General features: G+C 39.9%; 1 protein-coding gene across 1 annotated transcript; it reads left to right on the forward strand.

Moving 5' to 3' along the window:
- Window positions 1-17455: 17455 nt before the first annotated feature.
- LOC111904466 (transcription factor bHLH49) lies at window positions 17456-19417 on the forward strand. The gene is made up of 4 exons (XM_042901904.1): window positions 17456-18342; window positions 18477-18746; window positions 18848-18979; window positions 19110-19417. Exons 1-4 carry the CDS (start codon window positions 17725-17727, stop codon window positions 19200-19202), a joined length of 1113 nt encoding a protein of 370 aa, XP_042757838.1. The 5' UTR covers window positions 17456-17724; the 3' UTR covers window positions 19203-19417.
- Window positions 19418-21997: the final 2580 nt, after the last annotated feature.

Consider the following 21997-nt stretch of genomic DNA (forward strand, 5'->3'; position numbering starts at 1 on the left):
CCTAGCTCGCCTTTATAGTGGTAGTTGTTTGTGGAGCTCTGCTGAGGCGTGACTACATTTGAATCATTAAGCATTACTTGATTCTATATCGTGTTTATTGTGTTTGTTTGTTTTATTGATTAACCTGCTGAAGATATAATCAATCTAAGAGTTTTTTCAAGTCATCAATCGGTATCAGAGCAGAAGACTGTGTAATCCATACACATCTCTTCTGTTGAAGAAGATCTTAGGGTTTTCCGCTTTGATTGATATTGTTAGAGTCGTCATCTGCTATTGATGTAGTTCTTTAAATAATCGATCTTACCCTGAGGTTATTTACAATTCTGATCTTAATCAGGTTTTTGAACAAACATCGTCATGTCCATGGATGATTCTCAGTCAATCCCAATCAATATCTCCAATAGTATAGGATCTACGACAAGGATTCCTATATTGTACACTGAAGACTATGAGGTCTGGGTGCATCACTTCAAAGACTATGTGATTGGTTCAGCATTACGTTGTGTTCGGAGACCTTTGAGAATAGACAAGTGACTTGATCAGGGAGATTGTTGTTCATATCAATAAAATAAGCATTCCCATCCCGTTTAGATTTGACTAGAATCCATTCTTCTGGGATGACAATGTCTGGCTTGATAATCATACACTCCTTATCAGTGAAATAGGTAGAGTAGCCTTTGTCGCATATTTGAAAAACGCTCGACAAGTTGTGCTTTAACTCGGGAGCATAGTTTACATTTTCAAAGCTTAGCACTCCGTTTGTAACAGTTCTGCGCTGTATGATCTTTCCACCATCTCCGCCCACAAAGGAAACATAACCCCCATTAAAAGATTGAATTTCGCTCAGTTGGGAGATGTGTCCAGTCATATGCCGGGAGCAGCCGTTGTCGACGTACCAAGGACGAATGACATTCCTCCGCAACTGTCCTTGCAAAATGAGCGGAATCATTTAGATTTAGGAACCCAGGTCATCACTTTCTTGGGTTTCCTTTTCACTTTTTCTGATTTAGATTTTAAAATTTTCAAATTAGGATCTTCATTCCTAATCACTTTAGAGGGTGGTAACGATGAATTAGAAAGTGATTTGGGCTTCCATTGAAGTTTAGGTTTTACAACATTCTCTAGTGGTTTTGAAATAGTCTTCACAGGAGTTTGCACAAACCTTCTGGATGTTCTACCAAAACTGGTAGAAGATCTCGAATTGCTTTTTGACGAAACCAATCTTGGCGGAGCCTTATTCGGTTTTGGCAAACTATTTTGAGCTTTGTCAGTAAAAACCTTTTTATTTGTTTGAAGACCATCCCTTTTTTGTTTTTATCATCTTTCTGATCATTATTTGGAGAGTGAGTTCTTGAGGATTTTCTAATTAAAGACCTTCCTCGAGATTCATTCTCCCCTCTTGGTGACAGATAGTTTACAAAGATCCTATTTTGACAATTCCTAGCTATGTGACCACCAACACCACAATTAAAAGAAATATGTTTATTATTTGAACTTGTATTCCATTTTTCAGATTTATTTTCTTTACAGACACTCTTACTCTTCTCAGAAGAACATGCATGAGAATTAGATTGAGAAATAAGTGAAGGTGCCTCATTCGATTTGACTTGTGGAGTTGATGATTCTTCATGAAAATCACAAGCATCAGAATTACCAAACAATTCATAAAACATATCGAAAAAATTAAATTCAATAGTATCAGTTGATAAGCCAACACAAGAAACATTTTCAGTCTAAACATCAGAAACACAATCAGAATTATTCATGACAGAAACATCGGGTTTAGAAACAGAAAAAAATTCTCCAGCTTCACGCTTTGCCTGACCTAATGGTTGATCTGCAGAGGAAGTAGAAACATTAGTACTTTCAATGTTAATAAAACCTCTTGAGACAAAACAAGCTGGTTTTCCATATCGAAGATGTGGCTCCCTGTCAGTTTCGTCCTGTGTCACAGGGATTGATATGTAGTTATGATTGAAAGGAGGAGGAACACTATCATACCCTAGACCCTTGTTTTGATTTTCTTTGTATTTTAATTGTGTTTCATATAAAGATTCGACTGTTTTACTTGTCGCGGAATAATTTTTGAAACTAACATCTGTTTTTCCACTTTTAATTTTCAAATTGTCAAGTCCTTTGGTTACAGCATCACGTTGTCTCTTAGTATAGTCATAAATTTCACACTTTTCACTGAATTCTGATTGAATTTTTCTAAAGTCTTTTATTTTGGCTTCTAGTTGGGCTTTAAGGGGTTTTTGTCCTTTCCTGAGTTAATAACCCTCATATTTAAGGTCCTCTACTTGCCTACGTAAGACTTGTATTTCATCACGAAGAAGGTTAACATATTCTTTACAAGCAAATGAACAAGATGGTAGATTTACCTCGCTTTTCTTGGGCTTGGAAGAGGTAGATACCATCAGGGCAAGCTGTAGTTCCATCATCTCTGCTTCTAGATTAGCATCAGTATTCTTTGAAGCAACATCATTAATTTGAGCTAGGTGAGCATTTTCTGGTCCTGAGATGTTCAGGGATTGAATTTGTTCCTCCCAGTCAAATCATTGAGCAACCATAGTTGTTTCTCCATTAGTTGTAGCTCATGCACGATTGTTTCCCACTGCAACCATCTGCCTGTTGTTGTTGATTCTGCGATCTGGTTTCGAGCAGTCACGAGCAAAATGACCTGGCTCGTGGCAATTGAAACATCTCAGCATGCTTTTATTGAATCCCACCTTCTTGTCAGCATTCATGGCCCAGTTGTTTTTCCCGGTTTTCTTGGCGAATTGTTTGGCTCTGAAAACAGCCATGGCAATTTGCCATGTAATGTCCATTTCCTCAACATCATCAGGATATATCTGGTCCAAATCAACAAATGATAGTTAAGGTGGAATATCTCTAGCTACAAAGGCATTGTAACAATTAACTAGCCCAGTGGCTAGAGCCAGATTTTCATCAGATTCTTTGGAGTTTGAAGAAGATGCATTAGCTGACACATTTGGAGCAGAAACGGTTTGAGGAATGGAAAATGGCACATTTGGAGTTCGATGGTGAGGGATGGATGGTACAGCATTGAAAGTTTAAATTTGAGGTTGTTGAACTATGAAAGCCTGGCCTGAGTAAGTCATGAAAGATGATAGAGCATTGTTAGATGAAACTCCAAGATTTGCAGTAGAGTATGAATTCACATGATCGATTTCTCTCTGTTTGTCATCAATGTCACAGGCCTTGATAACCGCCATGATTTCTGCATGAGTGAGGCGGTTCAAATCCTTGGTTTTCTTAATCACAGCAACATTCATATCCCATGATATAGGAAGAGCATTCAGAAGTTTCTTGTTGATTTCTGACTTGGTCAAGTAAATCCCTGAAATATTCATGTCAGTTGTGAGTGCAATGAACCTTTGTAATTGAGCTTCAAGAGTCTCTCCTGGAATGTAGTTGAACAGGTTGAATTTTTGTCTCAGCATGTCCTGCCGACTCTCTTTCATATCTTCATTGCCCTCATAGACCTCAATAAGTGCTTCCCATAGAGCTTTAGCTGAAGTGTACTCATGAAAGCCTTGAGCAATATCAGGGGATAATGCCATGGTTAAGGTGGCTAAGGCTCTTTCGTGTTCCTCAATCAATTCAAAATCCTCATCACTGTAGTTTTCAATATCCTTGTCAATCAATTGACCTCCAACTGTCACAGTGACTCTAACAGGATCTCTAAGAATGCTTCTCCAGATCTTGAAATCTTTCATTTTAATGTATTTCTCAATTATGTACTTCCACTCGGGAAAACCTTCCGCAGACATTAACCTTGGAATACGTGTAGTAGTGCCCATAACAACATCAAGTTCTTGAAAATGAGTTTGACTTTGAGAATCCATTTGAAATTGAAGTGATTTGAAGTTCCAAAAAGGTTTACGGTTAATCTAGAAAAATAAGATGTTTACGGTCATAAAGAGAGTTTACGGTTGATATGTTTGCGACCGTAAACTGAGTTTACGGTATAAGTTCACGGTTTATGGAGTTTACGGTTTATGGGTTTGCTGTTCTTCAATCTTGTTTACGGTGCTTGAATATTAAGAGATTACGGTTCTTGAATATATCCTTTTACGACGGTAAACTAAGTTTACGGTTGGCAGTAAACTCTCAAATAGCCTTCAAAACTCGAGTTTTCAGATAAAATTAGTTCCTTCAATGCCTAGAACATAGAATCTAATGATTAAACAGTGAGAATAACAGCTTGAATACACAAAATATCGATCGAATGAGTTTTGATACCATTTTATGCTCTGATATCAATTGTTGGGTCCGAATCTGGATCTTTCACTAGTAATCAAACAATCACAAGTCGAGAATAACAACAATAAGATGAATGAATTGAGCTTGCACACGATTAAACACTTGAACCGTCAGGTACAACTCAAAGACTAGACGTACACTCTATGGCCTCCAACCGTACAAATGACCAACTCCTAGCCTTTATATACTAATCTAGACAGCAAACTGAGTTTGCGGCCGTAAACACGTTTACGGTCGTAAACGTGTTTACGGTCGTGAACAATGCAAAATAGTAAACAACTCAAAACACTATTACACACTCAAAACCAAACAAATCACATAAAGCCTAGCACAAACCATTTATCAGAACCCAACACGACATAGTGGTTCTTCTCAGTTGCCGACATGGTGGTTCTTCTCAGTTGCCGACCAACAACCCAACACGACATAGATCTGGAAACGGCTTCCCGCCAGGTGGCGCACGATGAGCGGCAGCAACAACGACCTTGGCAGCTGGCCATGGGTAATACAACTGTGAAAGAAGGTGGAAGTCGAACAGAAGGTGGAGGCTGGTGTAGACGTCAGAATCGAAATGACGAAACACCGGGACAACAGCTATTGCTCGTCGTCGCCTGCAATGGAACAGCAGCAGCTTTGACGCTGATTTTCTAGGATAGCGGTGCTTGCATGGCGAAGCAGCGGCGGCAGTCGGCTGGACTCGCTGGATCGGAACAACGAGTGAAGGGCGTCGGCTGGAGGTTGATGAACGGGAGTAGGAAGGTCCGGAGATGGCGGCGCTAGTGAAAGAGGTATAAGGGTGGGGGAGGTGGCGCCTATAGATGGCTTCATTAGGGTTAGGGTATAGACGGGGGTGACGATTTATATACCCCCGATCCCCCATAAACTTATTTCCATAGTGCCACAAACGGCCCATCCCCTTGACATTTCTTTCAAAATATAGCCAATATTTACCATTTAAACCCCAAATCCATAAATTTCATTCATAACAAGTCCTTAAATTACTAATCAACGCCCTGACTTATGCAACCATTCTCAAATTAAATCCAAAACTTACACTTTTAAACCTCAACTTCAAAATTATGACGATTAACTCCTCAAAATCACACCTTGCTATATAATTATTGATTTTAGGGCTACAACTCGATCATTAATTTATTTATTTATCTAATAAATAAACAGGGTGTTACAACTCTCCCCCACTTAAATTAGATTTTGTCCTCGAAATCATTCCTTACCATTTCGTACACGCCCAACCACCCTAATAACATGGTCACCATCTTGGGCACACCCTAGCCCTTCCCAGGGTAGCCGTGGCCAATCTTCGCAAGGCCCTAAAATCCGTAGATGAATGAATCTCTCGCAACAAAATCACATCCATTCGGTCTGAAATCTGTTATCTTGAGATGGTATGAATCCCTGCCAGACCACTCATACCGAATCATTATCGTTGAATCAGTCCGTTTATCCAACAACTGACTACTTAACTTCTGATCACTCGCAGTTCCTAATATAAAACAGGGTCACATACCCAAATATCCTGGCATATCACTTACACTTGACCAAGGTTCAACTAATCATGCCGTGAGTGACTTGTTACTTCCCAATAAACCAACTATCTTGTCCGTACTCACAATCTAAACACAAATACTAACACTGCCCAAATGCTGAAACTGCCCGAACACTGAACTGCCTGAAGCAGTACAGTGCTACATAGCTGCTTCCCAAAATCTATCGAGACCTTCCTGGTCTCAATTCATCCATCAGTCTTCTGAAATATCGGGTTTCTGCCCGGCTGCAGAGCCAAAGGACTCCCACTTAGTCATCAACCCGACTCTTGAACGAAATCCTTTTCTGGGTCTAGTTGCCACTAGTTATCATGTCATTATGGATCTAACAACCTCTTGATCCAACCGATCGGGCCCATACGTCAAACCCTGATGTCATCAAACCCAGGATAAAAGCGATTGCTTCCTAACCGATGGTAGCCTTATATCACAAGCAATCGTATACGGTCCATTGCTTCCCTAATCCCATAAGTGTAGTGACACTCCTACAGTCTTATCACTGGCCCAACCTAACATAATCCTTCTGGAAAATTCTGAAATCCAATCCGTGGATTACCATATCCTCACTGTTGCACCCGAACTGGTGGGTCCTATTGTTCCTTCCGCATCCTAACAACGCACTCATGCTACCTACCAACCCAGTGAATATTGCGGCTATACCCACATACTTGCATCACTCTAGCACTATCTGCTAACCTGGTGAATGCTACAGCGACACCTGCAGTCTTTCAACACTTATCACACTACCTGATCACTAGTGAATGCTACGGCTATCCCCGTAGTCTTACAACACTTTACATACCGGTCGAACATGCACTCGACCTAACACACAACTAAACTTAATTCATGGCAAGAATCCCAACCTAATTTCCTAAATTCTGCTATCCAGCACCGAGAAGATGCGATTCCCACGGTGGGGAGTTTTACCGAACTCCCAACTCACACAACCCTCAAACCAAACAGCCACTTGGGTTGTTTTCCTTCCTGACAACGATGCGAAACTTATCCCATTTCAAAACCGATCCTGCTTCTGCATTCCGGGACAATTCTCCTCCACTTAGATTCAACTAAGTCATCATCGTACATGAAAATTTGAGAAATTTCCCATCCTTCTCACTTCCAACAATCGATCTGATGACAACCAGACCTTTCCAACTAGTACCCCTTTACTATCCAACCCCATATGATCGCACGCTTCTAATAACTAGAAGAACACTTTCTTAATTCCCAGGGACACCAACAGTCCCCAATGCTTGAATGATCCCACTCCTAAATCTTGAAGTCCAAAGATAGATACTCCAAATGTCTCAACAACGAGTTACTTCCCTTGGCACTTTCCTCCGCCAATCAATAACGCTTACTAAAACCACCGAATCCTAACAATGCTGAATAATCATCATGTGGGACCCTGTTCACAGGCCTCCCATATAATACCGTTCTTCCCAAGGTGCTCCAACAAATCTCTCGCTCTCGGCTCTAGAAATCATATCATTTAGGGTCTCTCACCCTGACTCACTCACCAGCTCGATCATGCACAACTGAACTGCAATAACTAAAACAACCTCTGCCCTAAACTGGCTACAAACTACTCCCAAGACATAGTCTTCAATCCTAAAAGTGCAATAGATCACACAATCAATCATTACCGTCCGATACAAGAGATCCAAGGCGAAATGGACCTTCAAAATACTTATGCCTCATCGACCCACCCACGCTTACCAGAGCTAAACTACTGTCGCCAATCCCGATAACCAACTAACCTCGACCTAGAACACAACCTGATCCTAGGGTCCCAAGTCTGCTCACTCCTTCGGGCTCGATAAGTGAAAGGGCACAATCCTTGCCCTATAAAACGACATTCCAAACCACTAATTAAGCATTCTTCTTCCAGCTGCAAAACCCCAGCTGAACATAAACATCACTCCTTTCCAGAGCCCTCACAACTCACATTCCGGCCTCAAGCAAAACTCCCGAAGCCTCAAATCTAGAAACTTATGTGCTAGACTCTCCCGTTAAACCCACAGAATGTAACCGGTACAGAATATCTGCCTGGTGCCAAGTAACCGCAGCCCTCTGCTCGTCAGAATATGTCCTAGTAACAAGTCCCGGTACTGAAAAGCTCGACCAGGTCTTCCTCTTGTCGTCGTTACAGCTGATATAGCTATCGTGGCAACCATGTCGACAATGGCTGCATAGCGCTCGTCGAAATACTCAACCATGGCTGTCTTAATAGACCGAAACATCCCCGAAAATTGTCCGCAGACAAACTCGATCACCTCCTCCCGGATGATCTCGCTGACACGGTCCTCTGACAATGCTGGCCTATCCTGGCTGCCAGCTCCCAATCCTAACCTGGATCCAATCTCAAGACGTCTCGTAACCACCAGTTTGGTAAAACACCAGAAGGATCACTGATAACTCATATAGAGACAGGGAACCAACTTCCAACCCAATCCTAGGGGTTGTGACTTCCTTGATACGTGTATGGGTCTTGTCATTTCAGTAGTATGGGCCCCTACTACCTTCCACACCTACCCATATTTGTCTCAAGTATCACCACAACACCCTGATAATATACGTAAACATAGCGAGCGCTCAATCCTCACACCTAGTGGAATGTTGAATATATTATAACTGGCCTCACGGCCTCTCACTACTCACCCATCAATGAAACTTCCAACAACCCTACAACACTAGTGTATGCTAGCCATACATAACGTTGGACCCTATAAACTTTCGAATATCCAATCCTACCCTAAGCTCCCAATCAAACAAGAACAGAACATAAGTCCAAATCAAACATTCTCAGTCTATAAAGTCTTAATTATGTATAACTGTGATGCATACACAAAGTAACTAAAGTAATGATGTCAATCTCATGTAAAGGAAACCCTAGGCTAGCAGGCATCATGTAGACAGACAATTCTATCATGAAATTCCTGAATATCCCTAGCCTAGTACTAGCATGTTGTTCTAACATACCACATAATCAAATAACTGTATGCTATTTTGAGGTCTACTTACTGGCTCCGGCTGATTGTACACCCTGCATCCTCCTTTACTTATTTTGAAAACCATTTTGAAAATATTTCCTTGATTTAGGCTGGATTCACACGAATCTTCCTCCAATTCACCCAAACCAAAGCTCTGATACCAACTTGTAACACCCGTAAAATTCAAACCAAGTAAAACTTTTTAAAAACATTTCAAATTTGTTAACTATTACAAACTAGTTTTCAAAATATATCATATCAGAATATCCCAGAAACAAAGTCATATAAAGGGAGCAGTTGTACGATCATGCCTTAGCCTTGCCACGATCCCCTGATATACCTGAAACAATAAACTGAAACTATAAGCCCGAAAGCTTAGTGAGTTACCCCCAAAATACCAATACACATACAGTTTACATAACCACGTCAACAGTAACATATCATAACAAACTGAACATAACAGCACATAACGGATCCGCAGCCATACAAGCTGTAATACCCACAAGCCCACAGTACGAGTCTCCCTTAGCCCATAACTGGAATGCTCCCGAGCCCATAATATGAGTCTCCCTTAGCCTGTAACTAGAATGCTCCTAGGGTTTGTTGGCTACCGCACGAAACAGTAAAATCTCAACCCATCCCATATAACAAACACATAAATCATAAGAATCGAGCATGCAATAATCATATATCATCACAGGTAGTCCTACAGACCTACCTAACAGGCCTAACCACTAGCATGCAACACTAAGTCATACTTAGCATCTAACATAGATCAAGATAACATATCAAATGGGCCAGCCTTGGTGCCTTAGACCCCTTAGTATAGTGAGGATAACTTACCTGGCACTGCTGAAGTCCCGTAGACACAATCCTACACTGATGAAGTTCCACAGACTCAACCCCAACTGCTGGATGACAGATTCTCGAACTGTCAACACCAAAATAACACCCAATTAATAATTGGGTACGATCACATAACCATAAATGAATCCTTGGATAATTAGTACATTACCCCAAGGTTGGCTTTATTCAAGCCTAAGGCCCAACCCATAGGCCCAAAGTCAACTGGGAATCAAAGCCCAACATATGGACCAATTTTCCAAATTGGGCCCAAGCCATTACATGGTCTTATTCTAAGGCCCAACATCATAAAATCATTAAGGCCCATACTATGGCCCTTCTATGGCCCAATTTTCCAAATTGGGCCCAAACCCCTTACATGGGCCTTACCCCAAAGCCCATTAATTATTCTAGTCCATTTGCATAATCTTGGATGGTCCATTAATAACCAATCATTAAGGCCCAAAAGAAAGGCCCGACAATAAATCCAAGTGAAATTAGGGTTTCTCATAAAATGATGATTAGCGTTAAGTTTCCTACTTAACCCATTAAGGACTTAACCCACTAAGGACTTAATCCATGAAGTCCATTATTGCTTAGATTAATTTTTGCCAATGATTATTATTTGCTATTTTAAGTTATCAAATAATTCCCGTGTGTACCGCTAATTCCCCAAATTAGGGTTTCATTGCAATAGGGTTTTCCAAACCCTAATTAGGGTTTCCAACCCAAATACTAGCCCATTTATCAATTTATTGGGCTTTTAGGTCAATTAGGGCTTTATTGGGCCTATTAGGACCACTAGAATATCATTAAGCCCATAAGTCACATGCTTGGGCTTTCAGGTCCATTAAGCTTCATTGGGTCCATTAGGGCTTACAAGGCCCATTAGGGTTTCAAGCACCCCAAACGAATCAAACTCAACAAGGCAAGCACACCCCACCCAACATGGCGGCCGGTGGCGGCAGGAGGCGGCAGCCACCACCCTACGGTGGTGGTTTGATTTTCCTTTCATTATTCCAAATTGCAATTACATTTTACAAGGCTAAAACTCAAGTAAACACACACCCACTCCATAAGATAACGCACACAAGGCGGCACATGGTGGCAGTGGCGGTTCTCGATGGCAGTGGTTCCTTTGGCTTCCAATATGCATCAACACCACACAAATCCATAAATACACCCACAGCCACCTCCCATGGTGGCTGGTGGTGGCGGAATAAGGTAGGAACGGGCGGTGTAGCGATGTTAATAATGACAGCCACCATGGCTAGCCGCCATGGTGGTTCTTCTCAATTGCCGGCTAACAACCCAACACGACATAGATCTGGAAACCGCCTCCCGCCAGGTGGCGCTCGACGAGCGGCAGCAACAACGACCTTGGCAGCCGGCGATAGGTAATACAACTGTGAAAGAAGGTGGCAGTCGGACAGAAGGCATAGGCTGGTGTAGACGTCAGAATCGCAGCGACGAAACACCTGGACAACAGCTATTACTCATCGTCGCTTTCAATGGAACAACAGCAGCATTGACGCCGACTATCAAGGATAGCGGTGTTTGCATGGCGAAGCAGCGGCGACAGTCGGCTGGACTCGTCGGATCGGAACAATGAGTGAAGGGCGTCGACTGGAGGTTGATGAACAGCGGTAGGAAGGTCCGGAGATGGTGGCGCTGGTAAGGGAGGTATAAGGGTGGGGGAGGTGGCGGCTATAGATGGCTTCATTAGGGTTAGGGTATAGACGGGGGTGACGGGTTATATACCCCCGATCCCCCATAAACTTATTTCCATAGTGCCATAAACGGCCCCTCCCCTTGACATTCCTTTCAAAATACAGCTAATATTTACCATTTAAACCCCGAATCCATAAATTTGTTTCGTAATAAGTCCTTAAATTACCAATCAGCCCCCTGACTTATGCAACCTTTCTCAAATTAAATCCAAAACTTACACATTTAACCCTCAACTTCAAAATTATGACAATTAGCTTCTCAAAATCACACCTTGCTATATAATTATTGATTTTAGGGCTACAACTCAATCATTAATTTATTTATTTATCTAATAAATAAACGGGGTGTTACATATTGATAAAACTTTGATTACCCTGGTTTTATGAAAATGATATGATTTACTATTTTATTAATTTAAAAATGAAAATTTTTGGGACGTTACACTATTCCAAGACCCTGGAGCTGCATGAGGAGCACTTGATATTGGAGACTCTGAGGAGGGAGAGACTTTATGCGAAGTTCTCCAAGTGTGAGTTCTGGTTGTACATGGTTTATTTTCTTGGGCGCCTTGTCAACCAAAATGGTATTGTGGTCGATCTGACCAAAGTCGAGGTCGTGATGAGATGGGAGGTTTTGATGTCTCCATCTGAGATTTGGAGTTTCCTTGGGTTGGCAGGCTACTGCCGGAGGTTCATTCAGGATTTCTCCAAGATAGCGGTTCCTCTAACCCATTTGATGAAGAAGACTGTCACTTTTCACTGGGGGCCTGAGTAGAAGGCATCATTTGAGACCCTGAGATAGAGATTGTGTGAGGCGCCGATTCTAACTCTGCCTGAGGGTGTTGAGGATTTTGTATTTTATTGTGATGTGTTAATCATGGATTTGTGTGCAGTTATGATGCAGATCGGTCACGTTATTGCTTACGCTTCGAGGCATCTGAAGCATCATGAGGTGAATTACCCTACGCATGATTTGGATCTGGGGGCGGTGGTGTTTGCCCTCAAGATTTGGTGACATTACCTCTATGGGGACCGTGTACGATTTACACGGATCACAAGAGACTGAGGTATTTGATCGATCAGATGAAGTTGAACATGTGGCAGCGTTGTTGGTTGGATTTGGTGAATGATTACGATTAGAGATCCTTTACCATCCAGGGTAGGCCAATCTGGTGGTCGATTCTCTCATCTGCAAGGCGGTCGTGGCTCCGATCAAAGATATTTATTTGAGGATGATAGTGACTACTCCACTCTTGGAGCATATTCGAGAGGCTCAGGTTGAGGCTATGAAGGAAGAGCACCGGAAGAGTAAGTACATAGTAGGTTAGGTGGCTTCCTTCGATTATAATATTCAGGGGTTATTAACTCTCCATCAGAGAGTGTGGGTTCCTTATTGGGTTGGTGCACATCAGGTTTTGATGGAGGAGGCGCACAAGTCGAGATTCTCCATTCATCCTAGGGCAACAAAGATGTATAGAGATCTATGCCCTAATTATTAGTGGCCATGTATGAAGCGGGATGTAGCTTGGTATGTAGAGAATTGCTTCACTTTGAGGAAAGTCTATGCTGAGCATCAGTGGCCTCACGGTAAGATGCAGCCGTTAGACATTCTCGTTTAGAAACGGTAAGAGATCAACATGGTTTCATCATGAAGTTGCCTCGGACAGCGTGCAGAGTGGATTCGATTAGGATCATCGTGGATCGATTGACCAAGAGTGCACATTTTATTCCGATTCAGGAGAGTATCTCTGTGGAGAAGTTGGCCAACATTTACATCAGGGAGGTTGTGGCTCGGCATGGGGTTCCGGTTTCAGTGGTTTCAGACAGGGATGTTCGGTTTACTTCCAGGTTTCCGAAGAGGTTCCATGAGGAGTTAGGTACTTGTCTGCACTTTAGCATGGCTTTCCACCTACAGACTAACGGACAGAGTGAGTGGACTATACAGACCTTAGAGGATATGCTGTGAGCATGTGTTTTGGATTTCGGTAGGAGTTAGGATACATATCTCCCTTTGGCGGAGTTTTCGTATAACAACAGTTATCACACCAACATCGATCAACCTCCTTTTGAGATGCTCTATAAGAGGAAATGTAGAACCCCGAAATGTTGGGGTGAGGTCGGTCAGCGAGTCATGTGGAGTACTGAGGTGGTACTCATGACTACCAATTTGATTCAGCGGGTTCATGGTAGGCTTCATACAACACAGAGTCGGCAAAAGAGCTATGCCGACAAGAACCAATCATATCTAGAGTTCCAGGTTGGGGATATGGTTCTCTTGAAGGTGTGACCTTGGAAAGGTGTCATCCGATTCAAGAAAAGGGGCAAGTTGGGCCCTAAGTACATCGGTCCTTTCAGGGTTGTGGCCCGGGGTGGTCGGGTTACTTATCGCTTGGATCTTCCCGAGGAGCTTAGTCAGATCCATAGCATGTTTCATGTCTCTCAGTTACGTAAATGTTTGGTTAATGATTCTGTAGTGGTTTCATTGGATGATATTCAGGTGGATGATAGCCTGAATTATATCGAGAGACCGGTGGCGATTCTTGATAGGAAGACGAAAACCATGTGGAACAAGGTTGAGTTGGTGAAGTCTGATTCAGGTGGGGAAGAATTGTAACATTCGACTTTATGGGTATGTTCCTTTTAACCTCTATGTGTAAAAATTCCTTTCATTGTTGGTCCTTAGCCGAGTACGTTAGACGTACTCTATGAGTGCGCTGGGTGTACCGACTCGAAAAATATACATAGAGTCACCCATGTACGTTGGGCGTACATGGGAGTACGCAGGGCGTACTCTAAGCAGGGGGAAACCCTAATTTTTAGGGTTTATGCCCTATTTAAACAACTTATGTTGCCTTGGTTGTATCTTATGGTCAGCCTCCACTCCTCCAAACCCTAAGAATGGAACCCTAATCTTCATTGAGTGTTTGTGAGCCTTTGTGTGATCTTTTGTGGTGTTTTTGTGCCCATTGAAGGAAGTGAAGCATGGTGGTGAGGCTATGGTGGACTTGGAGCTTGAAGATCCAGGATCTTCATCAACTTTGCAAGTTATTTGAGGTATAAAGCTCCTAAATTGATGGTTTCTTATGCTAGATCTAGTTTAGGGATTTGTTTATGAATTTTTGGATCCTTTAAGCCTTGTTTGGGAGTATAAGCCACTCCAGCACTTTGGGATGATAGATCTAGACTATTTTGAGGTCCCTTGTACATAAAAAATAATAACTTAATAGTTTTAGTTCAACCATGCAAGGTTGATGTTCTTCTTAATGGAGTTAAGATACTAGAATTGGACTTTGGGGTGTTTTTAGCCACGCAAATGCTTAAAGTCATCGACTTTATGGGTTATGACCTTAGTATGATGTTATTTTATGGGTTGGATGATAAGTTTTTAAGTGGTTAAGACATTTGACCAAGGACTTGAAATCAGGCCAGTACGCTGGGGCGTACTCCTGGGTACGCTGAGCGTACTTGGTGCAAGCCCCGTCTCTAGAATCGATCCCGTACACAGGGCGTACGAGCCTGGTACGCCAAGCGTATGCTAGTCAATAAATCTAAGGAGTGCGGGCTTGGTTTACTTTGGGCTATTGTTGGACATTATGCCTTCTTAGATTGGGCCATAATGGGCTTTGGGTACCATTTAGGATTTTGGGCTATAGTGAGCTTTGGAGTTTTTGAGTTGGGCCTTGGTTATTGGGCCAACTAAAGAAAGGGTAAAATGGTCTTTTACCCTGGGAGTTCGACTGATGAATGAAAATTATAGCTTTGGTTTATGATCCAACTTATTAATTGGGTTTTATTTGATTGGTTAGCACAGGGATTTTCCGGATCAACAGTCCGAGCTTTTATCTGAGATATTCAGCAGCTTGAGGTGAGTTTCCTCACTGTGTTCGGCGGGTCGAAAGCACCAATGTCGGCCCATGGTTTATTATAATTAGGATGCTAGTTGTCTGTGTGACTCTGTATGTATGATATATGATATGTATATCGGATGGGGCCTGATGACTATCTTGTATGCTATTTATCTCCGTGATTCTTGCATGTGTTTATGTGTTTGTATGTATACCGGGCGGGACCCAATACCAGGCGGGCCTAATAGATGTGATGTGACGAGGATCATCTCATATTACTGAAAGATATGTTCCGAGCGGGGCTCATTTTGTGTTTGATATATATGGTATGTGGTATTTTGGGGAACTCGATAAGCTTCGTGCGTACAGTTTTTAGTTTCTGTTTCATGTATTTCCAAATCCAAAGGGAAGAGCTCGGGGTGATCGCATCGCACACACCACATCGTTCTGCATTTTATTTGACTCTGATGTATATAGATGTTTTGGTTACACTTTGATTCATTTATGATTATGTGAACATGTTTGAAAGATGGTTTTATTAATCTAATGTGTTTCCGGTTTCAAGGAGTATATTGATGGAGTTAGTTTCTGAAGTTAGACTAATGTGTTCCCGGTTGTAGTTTTGATAGGCACAAATAACACCACACCCTTAATTTAACCTTAGCCTTAAAAAAATATGTGTATATAATATTATGTGTTTTAGGTTACAAACATAGACAACAAATATACTTAACCAAAACACATATGACATTGGAAAAATACCATGAAAAACATCTATGAACATATCATAAATATATGTTGGACATCTTGTTGAAGATTAAATGTATATAAGTAGTAAGCACTTCGATCTTTATTTTATGTGATCGTGCAGATACCGTGTAGTTGTTCCATATTCCCAATATATTATATATAGATATATAGATGTCATAAATGAAAAAAAAAAATTTATACCTGTTATATACTTATATGGATACTATGAACACGTATCCCATTATTCAATATCTTACTATTGGAATAATTCAACTGATGTGAGAATTGTAAATTAACATTGTATATTACCAATAACATACATACGAGGTATGTAATAATATTATAGATTTAACAAAAAATATGACATTATTAAAATGAATATTTATTTTTACGATGGTTCTTATTATTTTATTTTTCTTCATCATGTGCAAACATTTCACTATTTCATCTAGAGTTGGCAATGAGTCGATCTGGATTGGGTTCAGGTTCAACCCATTTAATAATTGAATTGCAAATTTTAACACAATCCAACCTATTTATTTAAATGAGTTGATATTTCCAACCTAACCAAACATTTAATAATTGGATTGCAAATTTCAACTCACCCTATTAAATAAATCGGTTAAACTTGGGTTAACCCATTTAAAATCAAATAAATTAATTAATTAATATACCACATATTTTAGTTTCATACATTAATAAAACTTCATAAGTATGACAAAAACACAATCTCAATTCATAAATACAAATAAATTATTCAAATAACATTAAAAATATTTAATTTCAAAGTGATTTGGGAGAGCGACTAGTATTATCGATGTTAAAAAAATGATGGAAGTTACCAAAGAATTTTTAGAAAACATAAATAATAATACAACGTTATAATTTATAAATTAGTGCTTTGATTAATACATGATAATATTCAAATAATTATTAAATTAAATATATATTAAAGCTACAATAAATATTTTTAATTCTTAATTTTGCTTTTGTTTGTTTTCTTTTGTTTTTACGTGCCTTGTGGTTTGATAGGCTTTGGGCTCAATAAAATTATATAATTTCTAAATAAATAAAAAATAAAATAAATAGTTAACTAAAACATGTATATATATTCATAATCGAAATAAATAAATATTTAGCTACAATAAATATTTTTAATTCTTAAAAAGTTCTTAAACTTGATAGAATTTTATCCGTTAATCATGTAGCAAAAGACAAATAGAAAATAAAGCAATTATAATCTCCTTTACAGAACCAAGTGCTTTGAACATTTACCATTGAAAAGAGGAAAAGAAAAATCAACTGTGTTACTATATAGTATATATTAACAATTTGAAATTTTTATTAGTGGACATAGCGAACGGTTTTTTTTTTTTAATCCCAATCATTCAAATGATTGGTCCGACTTCGGAATTGTAAACTGGTTGGTGGTTAGGCCCACAGTGGACTCTTGAGTTTCATACACACAAATAAAATTATGGTTCTTCTTCTACCAATAACTGAATTATTTTCGATTTATTAATCAAGTCAATCCTTATAGCATTCGGTCACGACCTTAAAAGGGTATAAATATGTTTTCCGTTTCAATCATCCTCAAGCACATATCAAAAACATTCGTGTTGTCAACACACTACGTACACACTCTCCCAAGAGAGATCTTATCAACATAAATTCTCCCAGAAATCAAAAGCACCTCAAAACAAAAAAAAAAATGACGTCTTATGAACATGCTATTGATGAAGAATGGGTGAATCTGAGCTCAATGTTCTCTTGTGATCAAGATTCCAGTCATTTCGTGGGCCATGGGTTGTTCTCAGGTGAACATGATCAAGGTTTTGACCATGAATGTCCTTCTATTCTTTGGTCAAGTGCCAATGAATCTAATAGTTCTAATTCATCTGTTCTTGATGATCAGATTTTAATCTATGCTTCTGATCATGATCTTAAACCTACTTTCTATAATTATTTTTCTCAAGAAAGTAGCAATGCTACAGATTCTCTTCCCTACCCATGCCAAGATATTTTCCAGTTTGAAACACCTACAAATAATGTGTATCATCAGTCTAAGGAATTATGTATGATGGAAGGTGACAGTAGCAATTACTTGTTACTAACTAAGGTGTTTTCTGATGATATAATGGAAGAAATACTTTGTTTGACACAAGATGAGAACCTAGAGAAGAGTAAAATGGACAACTCCATTGGTCAAGCTGTGCCTATCAAGAGGAAATATGAAATGCTTGAACTTCGTCCCAATGCTTTAGAAGATGGAGGCGACACTGAAAAAATTGATAACCCCAAAAAGAAAACTCGGGTTGCAAGAGATAATGTAAGTATCCAATAAATTATTTAACTATTCTTAGAATGTGGAGTTAATTGGATGTATTCAATTACCTGATTAACGTTTCGTAATGAAGAGAATTCAATGAAGTGTACTTAAAACATTGTTTTAACTTTTAACAGAAAAACAAGAAGAATTTGCCATCAAAGAACCAGAAGATGATGAGTGCTACAAATAGCAATGAAGATGAAACCGAAGAGAGAAATCTAAACAATGAAAAAATTACAAACAAAAATAATGGAAAAGGGAATATTGATCAAAGTTTTAGTTCTAGTTGCTCCGAAGATGATTCAATTGTTTCTCAAGATTTAAATGAAGGACCAATTAACTTAACTGCAAAAACAAGAGCTGGTAGAGGCGCTGCAACTGATCCACAAAGCATCTATGCAAGGGTAAGTTTTTGAAAATGTGTATTTGTTACTTATCTTTTCAAAAAAAATTATGTGTATATTTTCTTTTGAAACTAATATGGGTTTCAATTTTAATTTTACAGAAAAGAAGAGAAAGAATTAATGAAAGACTTAGAATCCTTCAAAACATTGTACCAAATGGGACAAAGGTTGACATTAGCACAATGCTTGAAGAAGCAGTTCATTATGTGAAGTTTTTGCAGCTTCAAATTAAGGTAAGATTTGTAGAGATTGAATCGTCTTTTTTACGAAAGTTATGAAGTATTAGAAGTCGAATTTTATAAAATTATGTGCTTCTTAATAATTCTTACCTATGTTTAATTATTTTCTGGTGAAATATTGCAGTTGCTGAGCTCCGATGATATGTGGATGTATGCTCCAATAGCATATAATGGAATGGATATGGGTCTCTACCAGAATATTTCACCCACCATATAAAAGTCACCTTTAAGAACTTTTTGTTCATTACCTAATTAGTTACTTCACTCAAGACACCAAAACATATTATATAATCCGACATGTATTTATAATGTAATTACGGAATATATTTTTCTGGATCAAGATATTGATTTCATGAGGTGTAATGAAATAGGATCTTGAATTAACTGCCCATGTTATTGGACATGTGGTGGATTATTAAGCTATCTCATGATCCGTGGAACATTGCAATCAATCATATATATGTTAACTGATAAAGTGCATGATCCACTGAATCTATTACTTTGAGTTCTTTTTCAATAATGCATCAGAAAGTTAATAACAAATATACATAAGATATAAGATATTGATATTCTTGCATGTTCGTGTTTCTAAATTTCATGTTAATACTAGAAATTAAAATTGCTGAAAACTGATGTGCATGAACCGAGTCTGATTTTGATGGTATCATGGTAGCATCACATGTTTTAGATAATAATCATTAAACTTGAAGCAAATAAATATTATATTTATAAAATGCTCATTTTACTCGTAGTCTAGTGATTATCACTTTGGATTTAACCGCTTCATCATGGAGAGGGTCTTAAGTTCTAATCCCACAAGTTTCAACCCTAGGGTGTGCCGCATGCCATTGAAAATAACCGCAGTTTACCTTTACGCTTCCCGGTATGGGCTACGTTCTTATGGGTCAAATCCGCCGTGGACGAGATTGTTACGCATGAACACCAGCCCAGTGGAGTGTAATCGCCAAGTCATACTGTAACGACCCAATTTTTACGTCAAAAAAATGAATTTTTAATTAATGGATTTGCAAAACATTTGTAAGTAAACAATGTGAAATCATATCATCTCATAAAACAATGTGTCATGTATGAAAATCCAAATCCTGAAAATAGTATCATGTCAGAGTACAATCCCAGAATATCTAATAGTGCAGAAGACAATGAGTGTGTGTATGATGGCAGCTACCGTGCCAGCTCATTCCCTTTCGCTGAAGAGATACCTGAAACCTAAATTGTAAACTATAAGCACGAAGCTTAGTGAGTTCCCCCATCGTACCACATACCATATAATCATATAGCATACATACTGTCGGACAATTCTAGGGTGCCCGACCTACCCGGTACGGCCATTCTGGGGTGCCGACCTACCCGTGTCAAGCCATTATAGGGTGTTGACCTACCCGTCGGTCCTAACAACCAAAGCTCGGGGACTATTCCACCCCTACTGCTGCTATCACATATATCATAACATAAACATACTATCAGAAATATCTAGGGTGTCCGAACTACCCTTCGATCCTAACAACCGAACTTGGGGACTATTCCCCCTCCTACTACCACTTCACATATAGCATATCATGCCAGCATATAAACATATCATAGCATACTGTCAGACATATATGGGGGGCCTGACCTACCCTTCGGTCCTAACAACCGAACTCTACTACTATCACTTATAACATATTATGTCAGCATATAACATAACAGGTAGTAGCAAACCTAGATGAATATCACAAAGAAAATCATCTAACATACAACCCCTACTGGTGGGCTGGCATTGTGGTTGTAGACCCATCGCTACTGGAAGGTAACTCACCTTGTAAGGTTGACTGCTGAAAAGCTGATCGACAGATGTCTGACTGCTGCTCCGGTGATCCTCCGGCTATAACTCCATAAAACACTTAATCAGACACTAATAACTACTCTTAGGGTAAAATGACTGTTTTACCCCTGACCAAGTCAAAGTCAAAGTCAAAGTCAACTTTCAGTTGATCTGACTCGCCGAGTTGGGCCGCCAACTCGTCGAGTCCCTATCCTTTCAACTGTCCTCATGCACGCCTCTACTCGTTGAGTTTAGCAATGACTCGACGAGTTCTCCTTCTATACGAACATCGAATGATCCTTCATCTGACTCGCTGAGTTGTATGAACAACTCGTCGAGTTCACTTTCAACTGTTGAACAAGTCCTGACCTTGACTCGTCGAGTTGTATGAACAACTCGTCGACTTCATCTTTAATTGTTGGGAGATTGCCTTGGACTCACTGAGTTTGCTCATGCACTCGTCGAGTCCTATGAACTCCAGGTCTATCACTAAGTCCAATACGTCGGGCCACTCCCTTAGACCCTCTAAAACCCTTCTAACACTCAATTGGGTCCCCTCGACCCTCAACAGACTTAGGGACATCAAGCCTTGGACTCGTCGAGTCCCAAGAACGACTCGACAATCTAGATTGTCAAAAACTCATTTCTCGATTAATGGTGTACAACACTTGTCCAAATGATAGATCTAGGCTCCTAGGATCGATCTAGCATGTAAACTTACGAACTTTATGTGCATGCATGGGACTATGAGCTAAAAAACCCTAAAAGAAGCTCTTAAGTTGCATGGGGCTTTCCATGGGTGCAATGGCAGTCCCTTTCTGCCTTCTAACCCCATAAGGAGCCTGGATTTGAAGCCTTAACCCCCAACCATGCTTGCAATCATAGTTGCTCACCAAGAATGGCTTATAAAAGCCCTAAATCTCCCCAAAAAAGAATCTAATACAAGAAGGAGCAAGGTGTCGACTTTATACCTTCCAAGGACTGTACATGATGCACAAGCTTGACTCCTCTAGTCTCCTCTTGATTCCTCTTGGTTTTTCCTTCCTTCTTGTCACCACAAGGTACTAAAACCACCAAAAAATCCCTTACATATTTCACAACACAATTAGGTTTCGAAATGGAGTGTTCTAGGAGCATAAAGGGGCGATGGAGTCTGTATAAGGTTGTTTAAATAGGGTGCAAACCCTCAG

Source organism: Lactuca sativa, chromosome 4 (genome assembly GCF_002870075.4).
Source record: "Lactuca sativa cultivar Salinas chromosome 4, Lsat_Salinas_v11, whole genome shotgun sequence".
Classification (NCBI taxonomy): domain Eukaryota; kingdom Viridiplantae; phylum Streptophyta; class Magnoliopsida; order Asterales; family Asteraceae; genus Lactuca; species Lactuca sativa.